We start from the raw sequence: 17,865 nt of genomic DNA on the forward strand, positions 1-17,865 counted from the left end.
GATGGTGTCCTTGGCTGTGGGGATTTTACTCCAATGATAAAATGTAAATATGTACAGAAAATGGTGTGATTAAGGAATAAAGAAGGTCGTGTGATAAAGAATACTAATAAGAAGGGAGCTACTTTACATGAGGTGAGCCAGAAGAACAGTTTCCCTGAATCCCTAAATGTCACAGTAAATTTCTGATACGCAGAGTGATTCGACGTGTCCCCGCTTGTCTTTTAGAACCCTGTGTATAACTGGAGCCCAGATATCCAGGGAATCATCTTGAGTTCCACCTTCTATGGTTTCGTCATCATCCAAGTTCCTGTTGGATACTTCTCTGGAATATACTCTACAAAGAAAATGATTGGCTTTGCATTATGCCTCAGCTCTGTGTTAAGCCTACTCATCCCACCAGCAGCTGGAATTGGAGTAGCTTGGGTCATTGTATGTCGAGCAGTTCAGGGAGCAGCCCAGGTATTAAAATAATGCTAAAACCAAACAGAGTTTAAATTCACAGGAAGTATTAGAGATTAAATGTCAAAACTTTCTCATTTCAGGGGATAGTTGGAACAGCCCAGTTTGAAATATATGTCAAATGGGCTCCTCCCCTGGAACGAGGCCGACTTACTTCTATGAGTACATCAGGTAAAGAGTTAGAGACTAGAACATTTGAATCCTATTTTCATCTCATTGTATTATGTTCTTCCCTAGAGCCATAAGAAACATGTGTTTTGAATGGTCAAGGGCTTTGGAAATCATCTATTAGATGAGAGAATTGTATAGAATGGAGAAGAGGCATCCTTATCTCAACAGAGAAAAAGAGAGAAAAGAAAATATTTTTATTATTTTCTTCTGATATTTGTGTTATGATGCACAAATTTGTTTCACAGGAAATTGTTCATTGCTACAGCAAGACTACATTATCTGTACTTTCAGATGCCTGCATTAATTAGGGATGTTCTTTGTACCTACTGATTAGGGTTTTTGCTGGGACCCTTTATTGTCCTACTTGTGACTGGAGTTATCTGTGAATCTCTGGGCTGGCCCATGGTCTTCTATATTTTTGGTGAGTCTCCTTCTGTAAAATCCTAGTTATTATTCAGAATCTAAGAAAAATTTAAACATTAAAACCCAATATAAAGTAATAATTCATATAAAGTTAAAATTAAAAATCATGAACTCCACTGAGTGAAAGAGAGAAGTCAACATTCATTAAGTTCCTACCACAAGCAAGGTATTATGATGCTTAAAACTATACATGTATTTTTGTCCATAACTTTTGTAATTCTATAATGTAGGTGCTATAGATGCATATGCTTTTATATGAAACTCTCCAGGAAAAGGATGATCAGAATAAATAAGTTTACAGATTTCAGAAATATATTACTTTTTATACTTAACATTCAAAGCATGATGTGGAGCACCACCCCATAATCAAACACATTAATTTCTACAGTAAAAAACGAAATCTGTGCAAACTAGAACACACAAAAACTATAAAGAAATAAGGTTTACAAATAAGTGATAAAATCACTTTTGGCTCTCTGATCTTGATTTCAGGTTTGTGAATAAGAAAATGTGGATAGGTTCTATTATGCCCATTTGATATGTGAGGAAATTTCAAAAGGCTTAGGTAACTTGATCAAAGTCATATACTTAAGGCAAAATTAGAAGAATTTATTTACAAAATGATCACTTAAAAAGGTAAGTATGAGATGTGGTGGAATCCCAGGAATAGTCCAGTTACCTGGGGCTAGTGATACAGGAGCTTGTAACATCTAGCATCCCCAGGTCCAAAGGCATCAAGCAAGGAAGTAGTTATCAGAATCCATTAGGAGAGCTCTATAGAGCAGGATGCCTCCTGATTTTTCATAAAAGGACACATAGATTGAGACAATCACAGGACAGAGGTAACCAGGGTTTGAAAAAGCACCTTGATTTCACTCAATTCTCTCCCTCTCATCTCTGCCTGGAATTTCTGTTGGCCAAATCTAGGTAGAAGCAGAGGACATGGGGGCCTACTGATGTTCATTCAAATCAGCCATCTGTAGCCAAAGCAAGGTGAAGAAGGATGAGGAGTACATCTAGGGAGACAAACAGAAGATATCCAATACATACAGTGAGCAGATGGCAGAGGCCTAATCTGAAAACACAACTTCTATCCTCAAAATTCCATTGCTGTTAATGACTGTGTTAGTCTTCAGTAGTAGACAATGGTCAGTATAGTGATGGAACATCAGCCCCTTATCAGGAAAGGGGCTGAAAAAACTGAGAATGTCTAGCCTGAGGAAGAGAAAACTTGAGAAAACATACCTTGTAGGACTTTCATATAAATAAAATGCAGATCTGTTTTGAATTACAAAACTAACCCAAATATGCAGAAATTATAGGGGAGCGGGGGAGCAGGGGAGAGGTTTCAGCTCCATATAAGGAAAACTTTGGAATAACAAATGCTGCCCAACATTGCTGATCAAGGGTTGAATGACATCTAATATTTATGTTGTATTTCTGTGATAAGATCATGTACAGCAATGTATGCCACTTACAGTTATCATGGGTGGCTTCATGAAACTCAAACGAAGCTGTTACACAACTACACATTGTACTATGATAATAGCTTTACTGTGAAGTCCCTCACATGTTTCTACCTCATCACTAAGAATTGAGGAAAAGAGATTAGATGACAGCTGTTTAGGAATTTAGGTGTCTGCCTCCCACAACCCTTTTACTGGAAATTACATGATGTCCACATATGTCAAATGACCTGTTCATTAGTGGCAGAGGGAAAACTAAAACCAAGATTGTTTTAAAATTCCATTTGAATATTCTTGCCAATAAAGTTGAACAAATCTGAATAGATACTGTTTTAAAGAATAAGACAATAACTGTATTTAAGCAGCTGATAATTGCTGGAGATTACCAAATAGAGTAAATTGAGTCACAGACTTACATTTGCACTTAAAATGGCCTGGCCAGTTGGGTGCAGTGGATCATGCCTGTAATCCCAGCACTTTGGGATGCTGAGGTGGGTGGATCACCTACGGTCAGGAGTTTGAGACCAGTCTGGCCAACATGGTGAAACCCCGTCTCTACTAAAAATAGAAAAAATTAGCTGGGTGTGGTGGCGGCCGCCTGTAATCTCATCTACAGGGGAGGCTGAGGCAGGAGAATCACTTGAATCCAGGAGGCGGAGGTTGCAGTGAGCCGAGATCATGCCATTGCACTCCAGCCTGGGCAACAAGAGTGAAACTCTTGTCTCAAAAAAAAAAAAAAAAAAAAAAAATTGCCTGTCTATCCTGCTATATTTGTCTCCTAAAGACTATTTCAAACTTCTTAACTCTTCTCAAATCTCTAAAATGATTCCCTTTCCCTGTCCTCTATCTCAAGTAACTTCCCTTTGACCATTGAAATCATTGCATAATCTGTCTGTACCCATTGCCTACATTTCCTAGCATCTCACACTCTCCTTAACTCACATCTGACTAGTGTCTGTGCCATCAGACACAGCTGTTGCCAAGATCACTTATGGCTTCTGTCACAGCTGCCCTGAGGCCAGGCCAGAGGGCCTTTGCCCTGGATTCCACACTGTGGAGAGCCCATTCTAGCCCCTCTCTAGCTAGGCTCTCTTCATAGGGCAGGTGCCAAGACAGTAGGCTCTGTAGAGCTCATGACTCTGCTTCTAATCATTATACCTGGAATGTGTTGCTTAAATAGAACTAAGGCTATTGGTTATATTGGAAAAGACCAGCAGGGTTCTTCCCAATAGCCATTGAATTGAGGAGTGACCAAGGGAGGTAGGAGGCACTATTTGCACAATATATGAATGGTACACCACTGGGGAAGGCAAGGGTTTCCACATATATCCATTCAAAGTACCTAGGAAGGTGGGAATGGATCTGGGTAGGAATGGGTCAAGCTTCAGACTAGTCGCCAGAGATTTGTGTTCAGAATTCTAAATTTAAACATGACTCTTCAGGTCATTTTTTTCCCTTTGGCTTCTTTCAAAATTGTCTTTGATTTATTGAAGTTGAATATTATATTGTAACTGAAAATCAAGTTAGTTGCTTACCACATGTACAGTCCAATTAACAAGAGTGGGGTCTGGTACAAGAAAAGTGGATTTATTCCAAAGCTAACTTGGGGAAGGGACACACAATTTCTTGCTTTTAAATGTGCCATTTCACCTTTGGAGCTGAAGTGGCAAAAAAAAAAAAAAAAAAAAGGTGAGCATTTTCTTAAGGTAGGAGAGGAAATGAGCAAGGGCAGGGGTCCCCTTGCTACCAGGCAGTTATCTATTGCACAGTTGAGGTGGCACTTTCATGGACAGAAGTAGGTTGAAAAAGTGGCCAAAAAGGGCATGTTTTCCATATGCTCTCCTGGTGGAAGAAAGTTCCAAGGCCACTCCTGGAGAGTGGAAGTTCTGAGGCCATGCCCTAGAGATGAAAGTTCCCTGGCAATTTGGTCTGCAGATTGACTGTCAGCTCTGGAGGAGAGCTATGACTTGAAGCACATAGTTAGGAGAATTTTTCCTATAGCGAATGTCTGGTGAGGGGAGGAGGTGAAATGTTGTATTTGCATTTCTGAAGGGCTAAGTTGGAAATGAGAAGCAAGAGGAAAAGGGGAAAGGGGAAAAAAAGAGAAAATTTTTTTTAAAATAGTAATTCATTCCCTTTTTCTTAAAACACTGGGGGCATTTGGTTACAACATGTCAGGTTATAACTTTTTTTTTTATTTATTTATTCTTCTTGGCATTCTCTGGGCTTCTTATATCTGTGGTTTGAAGTTTATTATTAATTTTAAGAAATTCTCAGTAATTATTGCTTTAAATATTTTTTCTAATTTTTTTCTTTCCCCTCCCTCCCTTCTTCCCTCCCTCCCTTCTTCCCTTCCTTCCTTCCTCCCTCCCTCCCTCCCTTCCTTGCTTTTTCTTTCTTTCTTCCTTTCTTTCCCTTCCTTCCTTTTTTTCTCTTTCTCTCTTTCTCTATTTCTTTCTTTCTTCCGGTATGTTTCTTTACATGTATATTACACCTTGTGGTATTTTTTTGTTACATGTATATTACAGCTTTTATAATTGTCCTACAATTCTTAGATATTCCATTTTTTGTGTGTGTGTATGTGAGATGGAGTCTTGTTTTTGTCACCCAGCCTGGAGTGCAATGGCACTATCTCAGCTCAGCGCAACCTCAACCTCCTGGATTTAAGTGATTCTCCTGCCTCAACCCCCTGAGTAGCTGGGATTACAGGGGCACATCACTACGCCCAGCTAATTCTTTTGTATTTTTAGAAGCAACAGGGTTTCACCATGTTGACCAGGCTGGTCATGAACTCCTGACCTCAGGTGATCTGCCCGCCTAGGCCTTCCAAAGTGTTGGGATTACAGGCATGAGCCACCACACTCAGACCATTCTGTCTTTTTAGTTCTTTTTTCTGTCTTTGCAATTCAGTTTTAGAAATTTCTGTAGCCATTTTATCAAGCTCACTGATTTTTTCTTGGTCATGTCTAGTCTACTGATGTATCAAAGGCATTCTTTATTTCTATTATAGTATTTTTATTTCCAGCACCCCAGCCTCCCCATCTAGGGGTGTAGTTTCTCCCTGAACAATATAATTCATGCTTCCAGGTAAACTACCACTCACTAACATTTATGTCCCACAAATAATTTCATCTTTCCAAGTCTCAGTTTGCTCATTTTGAAAAAGAGATAATAAACAGTATTATATGAATTTTCGGGGAGATGATTGAATAAAATAATTTTTTTTCTTTTTTATCCACCACAAAGTCAACTCCATAAAGGCAGGGATTTTTGTCTGTTTTATTCATTGCTGTATCCCCAGTACTTAAAATAGGTGCATGGTAAATAATCGGCACTTAATATTTGTTAAATGAATGCAAGTCTTCTGGAAGACTGACTGGTGAGCACTATATACTTCCTGTCCCAACAGAGAATTCCTCACAGTCAAGTTATTCATATAAAAATTCATATAAATAACTTGTCAAACTCTTACAGAACTCCAACAATCCCTGAAGTCTGGGCTATATCTCAGGAACATGGCTGAGGCTAAGCTGTCAAAACTGGGTCATAATAGCAGACATGGAGTCAACCTAAATGCCCATTAATGATAGACTGGATAAACAAAATGTGGTACATATATACCATTGAATACTATGCAGCCATAAAAAGAATGAGATCATGTCTTTTGCAGGGAAATGGATGGAGCTGGGGGGCCATTCTCCTTAGCAAACTAACACAGTAATAGAAAACTAAATACCGCATGTTCTCATTTATAAGTGGGAGCTAAATGATGAGAACATGTGAACACATAGAGGGGAACAACACACACTGAGGGGAACAACCTCTACCACTGGGTAGAGGGTGGGAAGAGGCAGAGGATCAGGAAAAATAACTAATGGATACTAGGCTTAATGCCTGGGTGATGAAATAATCTGTACAATAAACCCCTATGACACAAGTTTACCCATATAACTAACCTGCACATGTATCCCTGAACTTAAACATTATAAACACAAAAACAAAATAACTGGGCAATTGTCAAGCCCTGAGCAGGCTCAGCTGTGCCATATTCTTATGATGGAACACATGAGGAATTTGAAAAGATGAGGGCTTGAGGGCAGGCAGGCCCAGATGTCATGAGTGGAGGGAGCAGAGGATAGGAGATCAGGAAAGGGCATAGGCCTTACCCTATTTCTAGCAGGGAGAGGTCCCTGTGGACAAAAGGAGGACTATGAAAAACGTAAGACTTGTTGCAAAGTTTCAAAAAAGAAACAGGAGGTCCAGGTTCTCAGACTAATACATTGAAAAATGCGAATTTGGGAAAGAGCTCCACTACAAACAGAAACTTCCAATTCTAACTTATCCTGCTTTGATAGGTGCTTGTGGCTGTGCTCTATGTCTTCTCTGGTTCATTCTGTTTTATGATGACCCCAAGGACCACCCATGTATAAGCATCAGTGAAAAGGAATACATCACATCCTCCCTGGTCCAGCAGGTAGAGCACAGTTCTCCATATTGGCATCTCTAAGATTCTACTCCAAACTAAACATGTTCCAGTTTGTTCTAATGTGCTAATTATTAATGAATTTCTTTCCAGGTCAGTTCAAGTAGACAATCTCTGCCTATCAAGGCTATGCTTAAATCGCTTCCAGTCTGGGCTATTTCCATTGGTAGTTTTACTTTTTTCTGGTCACATATCATCATGACACTATACACGCCACTGTTTATCAACTCCACGCTTCGTGTTAATATAAAAGAGGTAAGTATACTATTTGTTCTGTTTTTAACTTCATGAAAGACTCTGTGTACATTTTTCTATCTCTAATGACCCTAGTCTCAGCTCTTGCCAACTCCTCACACTGTCTGACTACTGCTCCTCACCTGGAAATTAACTGTTTCTGCTCTTTGTATGAACATTGCCCAAAACAGAAGGCATTGATGCAGACACAAGTGTCTGGCACTCCAGCAGCAGCATACATGCATCTGTGTTTCCACACATTTCCCATCTCCCATTTACTGTGTGACTCCCTTTGTATATTACTTAAGGTTCAACACCACCATTCCCTACAGAGACTGGGGGCCTCCTATGAAAGTCACTTAGCCAGGCCCTGTCACTCTGCCAAGCTTTTCCCAATCCTCTCCAAGGTAAAGCAATGAGTCTGGGCTATGAAGCCAAGACTCAAGTCTTGCTTTGGAAGGACTGGCATACCCATTGCTCATCTGGCTCGGAGAATCACTGATACGGGCAAACTCCTATTATTCAAAACCATAATAATCAGACAAGACAAGACTCCTTTAGAAATGGAGTCTGTCTGGGCTTACCACTTGCCGCGTTCTGTAATGAACTTCCAGTAAACCAGCCTAGGGCCCAGCATAACAGTAAGGTCTTATAAACTCTCTCTGACTCAATTTTATACTTCATGAAACCCTGAAGTTGTTGCGAGGGTTAGTAGCAGCTGGTCCAGTGTAAGCACCATACGCATGTCCGTAATTGTCATCTTTATCCTCTCTTATCATTTTCCCCAGGGTCAGTATTTCCCATTCCCGATGTAGTCTTCCTTCTCTATTATTCAGTGCTTTTATGTTTCATGATACTGAAATTGGGAGATTTGACAGGTTATGATAAATATTACTGACCTCAAAGCTATTTTTCTCTTTATTTTGGGTAGTGTGATCCCAGCAGTAATTCTGGTATTGTATATTGATGGTTTCCTATATGAAAGTACTCATTTTAGATAATAAATTTTAGCATAGGGATTACTCTGTGTGTCAGTACTGCTTTACCCATCAAACTCACTCCAAGAATAATGTTTCCTCTTCAGAATGGGTTTCTGTCTTCCCTCCCCTATTTGTTTGCTTGGATCTGTGGTAACCTAGTAGGTCAGTTATCAGACTTCTTCCTGACCAGGAATATTCTCAGCGTAATTGCTGTCCGGAAACTCTTCACAGCAGCAGGTAAGCAACAGCCAGAACATTTAAGCACTTGGGAGATACTTCTCCCCTGTCTTTAGGATGCACCTAACTATGTTGTCTGAATCACTCCCCAGGATTTCTCCTTCCTGCAATCTTTGGTGTATGCCTGCCTCACCTGAGTTCCAGCTTCTACGGCATTGTCATTTTCCTAATACTTGTTAGTGCAACAGGCAGCTTTTGCTTGGGTGGAGTACTTATAAATGGCTTGGATATCGCTCCCAGGTAAGATTTGTTTATACACTTTTTTTAAACCTTTAACAAATAAATGTTGTACATATTTATTGTGTATAACATGATGATTTAAAATACGGATACTTTGTGGAATGGCTAAAATCGAGCAAAGTAACATATGCATTACCTCACACACTTAGCATTTTTGTGTGTGTGTGGGAACACAAAATTTACTCTTAGGAATTTTCAAGAATATAATCTGTTGTTTTATACTATAGTCACTTTGTTATGCAATAGATCTCTTAAGCTTATTCCTCATATATAAATAAAATTTGGTATCTTTTGGCTAACATCTCACTCCCAGTGCCTAGTAATCACTATTCTACTCTACTTCTGAGTCCAATTTTGTAAGATTCCACATGTAACTAAGATCATGCAGTGTTTGCCTTTCTGTGTCTGACTTATTTCACTTAAATTAATGTCCTCCAAGTTCATTCAAGTTGTCACAAATGACTTGATATCTTCATTTTTAGGCTGAATAGTATCCCATTGTGTATATTATCACATGTTTGTTATCCCGTTCATCTGCTAATGGACACTTAGGTTAATCCTATATCTTGGCTATTGTGAATAATGCTGCAATGAACATGGTAGTGCAGTTATCTCTTTAGACATTCTCACTTCATTTCCTTTGGATAGACACTCAGGAGTGAAATTGCTGGATCATATAGTGGTTCTACTTTTAATTTTTTGAGGAACATCCATACTGTTTTCCATAACTGCTGTACTAATTTATATACCCACCAATGGTATGCAAATTTCCCCTTTTTTCCACATCCCCACCAACACTTATCTTTTGTATTTTTTATAACAGACACTCAAATGGGTGTAGAGGGATATCTCATTGTGGTTTTAATTTGAATTTCCCTGATGATTAATGGTGTTGGGCATTCTTTTCATACACCTGTTGATAGTATATCTTTGTTTTTTGAGAAATGACTATTCAGGTCCTTTGCCCATTTTTTAATTGGGTTGTTTTCTTGTTATAGAGTTTGAGTTCCTAGTATTCTTTGGATATTAACCACTTATTATACGTATAGTCTGCAAATATTTTCTCCTATTCTTCAGGTTGTCTCTTCACTCTGTTGATTGTTTCTTTTCCTGTGCAGAAGCTGTTTAGTTTGATATAATCCCATTTGTCTGTCTTTGCTTTCAGTACTTGTGCTTTTGTGATCCTAACCAAAAAAATCATTGCCCAGGTCAAAGTCATAGAGCTTGTCCCCTGTGTTTTCTTCTAGTAGTTTTACAGTTTCAGGTCTTATGTTTAAGTCTTTAATCCATTTTGAGTTGATTTTTATATATGGCATGAGATGAGTCTAATTCCATTCTTCTGTATGTGGATACCCGGTTGTTCCAACAGCATTTATTGAAGAGATCATCCTTCTTCCATGGTGTGTTCTTGGCACCTCTGTCAAAATTCAATTCATCCTAAATGTTGGATTTATTTCTGGACTCTCTATTCTGCTCCATTGGTCTATGTATCTATTTTCATTCTAGTATCATGTCATTTTGATTATTAAAACTTTGAAGTATATTTTCAAGTCAGATAGTGTGATGCTTCCAGTTTTGTTATTTTGGCTTAAGATTACTTTGGTTATTTAGGACCTTTTGTATTTCCATAGAAATTGTAAGATTGTTTTTCTATTTCTGTGAAAAATGTCATTGGAATTTTGATAAGGATTGCATTGAATCTTTAGATTGCTTTGAATTGCACAGACATTTTAACATTAATTCTTCCTATCCATAAACACAGGATATCTTTACATTTGTTTGTGTCTTCTTCAATATCTTCCACTAATGTTTTAGTTTTCATTGTGGTCTTTCACCTATTCAGTTAAACTTATTTTAAGAATTTTTTTCTTGTAACTATTATATATGGGATTGTTTCATTGATTGTGTGTGTGTGTGTGTGTGTGTGTGTGCGTGTGTGTGTGTGTGTGTGGATAGTTCATTGTAACTAGGGAGAGTTTTTAAAAATCTTTTTCTTTCTTAAATCCAAGCTCTCAAAAGCATTTTTAAAAGTCACTAGTTTTTGTATAAATTTAAGGTGTGCAAATACAATTTTGTTAAGTGGGTATATTATGTAGTGGTGAAGTCTGGGTTTTTAGGGTAACCATTACCTGAATAATGTACATCATACATATTAAGTAATTTTTTAACCCTCACCCTCCTCCCACTCTTCCAAGTCTCTAATATCTGTTATTCTACACTCTGTCAATGTGTATAAGTTATTTAGTTCTTACTTTGTAACTGAGAACTTGCAGTGTTTGGCTTTCTGTTTCTGAGTTGTTTTACTTAAGACAAGAGCCTCTATTTCCATCGATGTTGCTGAAAAAGACATTATTTCATTCTTTTTTATGGCAGACTAGTATTCCATTGTGCATATGTGTCACATTTTCCTCATCCAATCATCTGTTGATGGACACTTAGGTTGATATCTTTGCTATTGTGAGTAATATTGCAATAAACACATGAGTGCAGATATCTTTTTGATACAATAATATCTTTTCCTTTGAGTAGACACCCAGTAGCAGAATTGCAGGATCTAATGGTAGCTCTATTTGCAGTTCTTTGAGAAATCTCCATACTGTTTTCCATAGAGGTTGTACTAATTTACATTTCCACTAACAGTGTATAAGCATTGCTTTTTCTGTGCATCCTCATCAACATCTGTTGTTTTTTGACTTGAATAATAATAATTCTGACTGGCATCAGATGCTATCTCATCATGGTTTTAGTTTGCACTACTCTGAGGATTAGTGATATTGAAAGTTTTTTTATATGCTCATTGTCCATTTGTATGTCTTCTTTTGAAAATGGCTACTTATGTCCTTTTTCCACTTTTTTAATGTGGTTATTTATATTTTGTTGTTGTTAAGTTGGAGTTCCTTGTTAATTGTGAATTTTTTTAAAAAATATTCTTTTTATTTCAATGGCTTTTGGGATACAAGTGGTTTTTGGTTACATGGATGAATTGACAGTGGTGATGTCTAAGATTTTACTGTATCCATCATAGGAATAGTGTACATTGTACCCAATATGTGGTTTTTTTATCCCTTGCCCCTCCTCCCATTTTCCCCCCTCTGAGTCTCCGCAGTTCATTATATCACTCTGTATGCCTTTGTATACCCATAGCTTAGCTCCCACTTATAAGTGAAAACATATGGCATTTGGTGGCAAACATATGAAAAAATGCTCCACATCACTAATTATCAGGGAAATGCATATCATAACCACAATGTGATACCACCTTACTCCTGCAAGAATGGCCATAATTAAAAAACAAAATAATAATAGATGTTGGCGTGGGTGTGGTGAAAAGGGAACATCTTTACACTGTTGGTGGGAATGTAAACTAGTACAACCACTATGGAAGACAGTGTGGAGATTCCTTAAAGAACTAGAAGTAGAAATACCATTTGATCCAGCAATCCCACTACTGGGTATCTACCCAAAGGAAAAGAAGTCATTATATGAAAAAGACACTTGCACATGCATGTTTATAGCAGCACAATTTGCAACTGCAGAAATATGGAACCAGCCTAAATCCCCATCAAACAATAAGTAGATAATGAAAATGTGGTTATATATATGTATTATGGAATACTACTCAGCCATAAAAACAAACAAAATAATGCCATTCGCAGTAACCTGGATTCATTTGCTGCAGTTTCACTGCTTTTATAGCTCATTTCATGCTGGAATTGGTTTGAGCTTCCAGGATTGGCCAATCATAGTTGCTTGTAAACCAGGCTTCTGGTTTCCTTGCCTGAGTACTGGAAACAATTTTGGAGGTCACTAGCTCTGGGCCTATGAGAGTAAACCAGGTGAACAAAGCCCTTCAATTTTTTATTAACCCCAAACCAGTTCCCATTACCAAAACATATTGCCTTCTGAATTTCTCAATGAAACTTACATATTTTCTAATTCTACTGGGTTTCACTCTAAATATAATCCCATTTTATTAATATCATCGTATCCTTTACTGCTAATGCCAACCTTTCTGACTCTGTGGTGACACTGGAAAGTTGCCTATATTCATATACTTTTTCTAACATCTTAATGGAATTTGAGAAGTAGGAATTTGCAAAATGAGCAATCATCTCTCTTAAATTTCATCTGATTAGGTTGGCATTTCCTGCAGTATTTGTACTACTTTACATTTGTGTATTATTATTTTATGTATAGATATTTTGGATTTATTAAAGCGTGTTCAACCTTAAGCGGAATGCTAGGAGGACTAATTGCTTCCACTTTGACTGGATTGATCCTTAGGCAGGTAAGAAACATACAGACATGTAGTTACTTTTCCAATATTAATTGTATAGAGAAAGATTATACACAGGAAAGATTGCAGAGAAGATGCCAGAAGGAGATGACTTATGAGTTTTTGCATCATATGAAAATAAACTTGGTCAAATCAGGCATCTCTCCAAATCTACAAATAATACAATTTCTATCTCATTATTTGTCAATTAGATATGTAGAGAACTCTTTAGTAATTGGCCATTGCTACAGAAGTGGACTTCTGTTATTTTTAATAATGAATATGTGGATTGATCAGCACAGGTATTTGACTGGCTGAGTGGTAATATAAGTAACAAGATACAGTTTTCTCAAAGAAAGAATGAAAAATCACAAGTAAATACAGTTAAAGATTGACCAAAGTTTGACTATGAAGGCAGACTTCTGTTTTTGCAAGTGTCACGGACAAAGTTAGCTGAAATTTTCCTGTTAAGGACACTTAAAATGCCCTATCAAATTGTAACAGTTATTTTAAATGCATGACTCATCTGCAAAAAAAGTAAAGCAAAAGAACACTTCAGAGATTAAAAATGAAAGAATAGTTTGACTCCAGAGAGGTAAATGACCACTGAAGCCACTGGCTGCCTTGGGTCTTTGCCTATCCTGGGTAATCTATGTCTTCAGTTATAATGAACAAGCAGAAGATAAGAGATAATATCCTAAAGCCACTCAAATAAGAAGAGTCAGAATGGAAATGCTGGCATAAATCTGTACTCACAAAGGACTACACCTTCCTACCACTAGCACCATGTGGATCACATATAAACTTTATTTGGAGGAATGCTTTCAACAAAAGGAATGGTAGTGTGTAGATAATTCCTCCAAATGCTCCTTATCCCAAAGTTGGGACAGGGAGAGATGGTCTGCATCCACTATGGCCACATTTCCCATAAAGAGGAATCTTCCACCACCACAATGTCTCTATTTATGGTATTAGAAAAGAAGAAAACACCACTAGAACCGTAGAAGCTCCCTGGTCAGAGAAGTGGCCTCATTAGAAATGGGGAGCACCAGGTGGCCATGGTCTGTTTCCTCCCTCTGAGCATAGTGCCTTTATTCTTCCATTTAGTTCACTCAGGTGTGCAGAGCTGACTTCCAAAAGTTGTTAGTGGAGCTAATTTCTCTGCAAACATCCAAGATGTGGAAGGAAATATGACTCCAGAACTGTTCAAAGTTGTCTCTGCCTAGTAAGTTAACTTAGACAGTGCCTCAGCTTTAAAAGGAGAGAAAAACTGAATACTCTTCTAAGCATTTGAAATTTGAGTGAATCAAATATTTGGTGACCAGAAGGCAAGCCTGGGAAGTCAATTATTGCAGCTGCAATAACTTTTCTGGTTCTCTTCTTGGGCATTTCCCCACTTCTTTGAAGTTAGATGTATTCCTGTAAGTTATTTTGGCCAATGAAATATGAGAGGAAGTGATACATGTGAATTCTGAGAAGAAGCATTAGAAACCAAGAGGCCATTCTTTCCCTTTGATGCAACAACTAGTATTATTCAGAAGGATGACTGCAAGGCTACTAACCAGGATCCAGAAATCCAGGTTATATGGAGCATAACTCCTAGCCAACCCATTATGTACCTTTTGTGTAAACAAAAAACCAAATTTCTGTCATTGAAAGCCACTAAGACTTGAGGGTATTGGTTACTATACTATAACCTACTCTATTCTTGACCTGTCAGGATCTATCCAGAATGAATCCCAGGAAGAAAAAATGGTAAAAATACAGAATATATGGCATGAGATGGGGTAATCCAGTCAGAAAACCCAACATATGACTAACTGGAGTCCCAGAAGATGAAGAGAGAAAACAGGGCAGAGGCTATGTATGAAGAGAAAATGATTGTTTTCTAGTTTTCCAGAGATACAGAAATTCACACCTTTAAGAAGCCTAGTAATCACAAGCAGGATGAAAAAGAAACCAGAAATTGCAGAAAAGCAAAGACAAAAAGAATGTCATATAAGCAATCAGAGGAATCAGAAAGATTGCCTCCAAATGAGCAACAGATAGACTGGTCTCTGACTTCTCAAACTCAAGAAAGGAAGACAGAACACAATAAAATTACATCTTCAGTCTGCTTAGTGAAAATAACTACCAACTTAAATTTGTAAACAGTGAAAATATTTGCCAAAAGAAAGACAACATGTTTCAAGCCAACAAAAACAGGGAATTCAATTCACTAATGGACGTTTAAAAGTGTTTTTAGGTTTAAAGAAAGAAAATTAGAGATGCAGGAAAAAAATGAAGATCAGCAAAAGTGGTAAATAAGCGGACAAATCCACTTATTCACCTATTTGTTTTATTGGGTAAACAAAAGTAATGCCCTGTGGAGTTTAAAAAACACTATATACAAAGTATAAAATAAACAATAATAAGAGTAAATAAGTCAAGAGAAGATAAATGGAGCAAAGTATTTGAAAGAGTTCATGCTGTCTTGCCAGAGGATAAAAGTACTAAGAGTTTGATACATGAAGAAAACATGTTGTAATTTCTAATCTAATAATTAAAAAAACAGAAAAAGTACATCAATTTCAAAGTAATAAAGACAAAAATGAAATAATAAAAATACCTTATCTAAAAGAAGGCAAAAAAAGGAGAGAAAAAGCAACATAGAACAAGAGGTGCAAATATAAAACAATCAAAATAATTTGGTAAACTAGATGTGCCAGCAGCTACTTTAAATAAGCTAAAAGCTCTAACTAAAAGCAAAAGGCGGCCATATTGGATTAAGAAATGAAGCTTAACTCTGTGCTGCTTTCATACAAATATATAATAAAATAAAAAGCAACAGAAAAGTTGAAATTAACAGAGAAAACATTCTACGCAATTTTTAGTTAAAAACCTGCTGAGGCTATGTTGATCTCAGAGGACACCTAAAGGCAAAAAGTATTACTAGAAATGACGACAATCACTTCATAAAGATATATGATTCAATTCACTGAGAAATATGTATACACCTATTTCTATGTGTATGTATATATACATACATATATATGTATATTTGCTGTGAGAATTTTGTGTGTATAAATATGTATACACACAAAAACACACATATATATATACACACACATATATACACATACACACACACACAACATGGAACATTTCTCTCTCAGATTGGAGTATAAAAAAATGCCTGCTGTCACTATTTATTAATACTAAACTTTTTACTATGTCCTAATGAATGAAATAAGACACAGAAATATGAAAAAAAGAAGAAATATCATTAACATTTTTATAGGTAGCATTCAAAAAAAAAATCAGAAGACTAACACTACTTCTAAGTTATTAGAATTAATAAGTAGGTTTTGGAATTTGTAGAGTAAATCTATAAATATACATTGTTTTCTAAATACCTGAATAAAGAGTGTGAAAATAAAAATTTTAAAAAGGATACTATTTTCAACACCATAATAAAAATCGTATATCTAAGAATAAATTTAATGAATTACTCATATGATCTCCACAAAGAAACCCATAAGAGAGAGACTTGAAAGAAATTTTTTAAAAACTAAGCAAATGGAGGGAGATGCCATTTTTATATACTAAAAGACTCAAAATTATAAAATATCTTCTCATTCCCCTGAATGAGCTGTAGATTCAATGAAATCCCAATCAAAACCCTAAGTTACTTTGTGGACACTGAAAAGACTTTTACATAATTGACATGTGTTCACAAAGGGCCAAGAATAACTAAGAGAATCTTGAAGAAGACAAACTGGAATATTTGTTCTACCTAATATTAAGATACATTACAAAGCTATGAAAATAAATACCTTATGGTATTGGCACAAGTAGACCAATAGAACTGAAGAAAGAGTGTAGAAAGATCCCACATATATGGACATTTAATTTATGACAGAACAGTGCCACCTTTGTCATAAAGAAAGGGCTTATAAAATGGTACTGGGCTTAAAGAATATCATTATGAAGAAAAATAAAATTTAACTTATCTCAACATACAAAAATATGAAGTAGAGGTGGATTGCACATCTCAAAATTGTAGGCAAAATATAAACTTTCTAGAATATAATTCAGAGGAATATTTTCATGATCTGATAGACAGAATTATTTCTTAAAAAGGGCACTAAAAGTACTAACATAAAGAACAAGACAATAAATTTGACTGCATTAAAATTAAGAACTTCTGTTCCTCAAAATATACCAACAATAGAATAAGTAACCATCAAGTTTGAAAAGATATTTGCAACACATACAACTAACCAAGGGCTTTTAATAAAAATACATAGTTACTACAAATCAATAAGAAAATGAGAAGAAAAAAAAAAAAGATATAAGTAGGCACTTTACAAGGTGAAATCCAAATAGCTAATAAATATAGTAAAAGACAAATTGAAAACCACAACTTGCTCACACTACACGCCCACTAGATTGGTGGTCTATAATACCAAGGGTAAGTAATGATGTGCTGAAAAGCAAAATTAATAACAAATGCTGGAATTGTAAATTAGTACAACACTTCTGAGCACAGATATTACCTAGTAAAGCTTAGGTTATGCAATCTTTATGATTCAGTAATTTCACTCCAAGATAAATGAATCTATACACATTGAGGAACATATACAAAAAAAAAAGTTTATACTATGAGGTTACCAGATTTTGAAAAAAAAAAAAAAAACCCAAGAAGATGAAGACTGCCCAGTTAGATCTGACTTTCAGATAAACAAGAAATAATACAGGACTTTGCTTCATTACCAAAACGCATGGGACATACTTGTACTACCAAGTTACTCATTGTTTATCTGAAATTCAAATTTAATCAAACATCCTATTTTTCTCACAATCCTCTCATAGCAGCATTGTTTAAAATAGTCCCAAAGTTCTTCAAAAATTATG

The 17,865-nt window shown here is 36.4% G+C and overlaps 1 protein-coding gene across 6 annotated transcripts in view; it reads left to right on the forward strand.

Moving 5' to 3' along the window:
* The window catches only part of LOC105482565 (solute carrier family 17 member 1), a 62,208-nt gene that overhangs the window by 11,333 nt on the left and 33,010 nt on the right, over positions 1 to 17,865 (forward strand). For all 6 annotated transcript variants that reach the window (XR_011623955.1, XM_071097492.1, XM_011742742.2 and 3 more), the window contains 8 exons: positions 226 to 459; positions 543 to 630; positions 965 to 1,051; positions 6,875 to 6,993; positions 7,096 to 7,257; positions 8,321 to 8,453; positions 8,546 to 8,693; positions 12,891 to 12,981. Coding sequence is in view for 5 of the 6 variants with exons in the window: in XM_071097492.1 (XP_070953593.1) it covers positions 226 to 459; positions 543 to 630; positions 965 to 1,051; positions 6,875 to 6,993; positions 7,096 to 7,257; positions 8,321 to 8,453; positions 8,546 to 8,693; positions 12,891 to 12,981 (1,062 nt within the window). In the remaining variant the exon portion in view is untranslated. The remainder of the gene's footprint in view (positions 1 to 225; positions 460 to 542; positions 631 to 964; positions 1,052 to 6,874; positions 6,994 to 7,095; positions 7,258 to 8,320; positions 8,454 to 8,545; positions 8,694 to 12,890; positions 12,982 to 17,865) is intronic.

The sequence above is a fragment of the Macaca nemestrina genome, chromosome 5 (assembly GCF_043159975.1).
Source record: "Macaca nemestrina isolate mMacNem1 chromosome 5, mMacNem.hap1, whole genome shotgun sequence".
Classification (NCBI taxonomy): domain Eukaryota; kingdom Metazoa; phylum Chordata; class Mammalia; order Primates; family Cercopithecidae; genus Macaca; species Macaca nemestrina.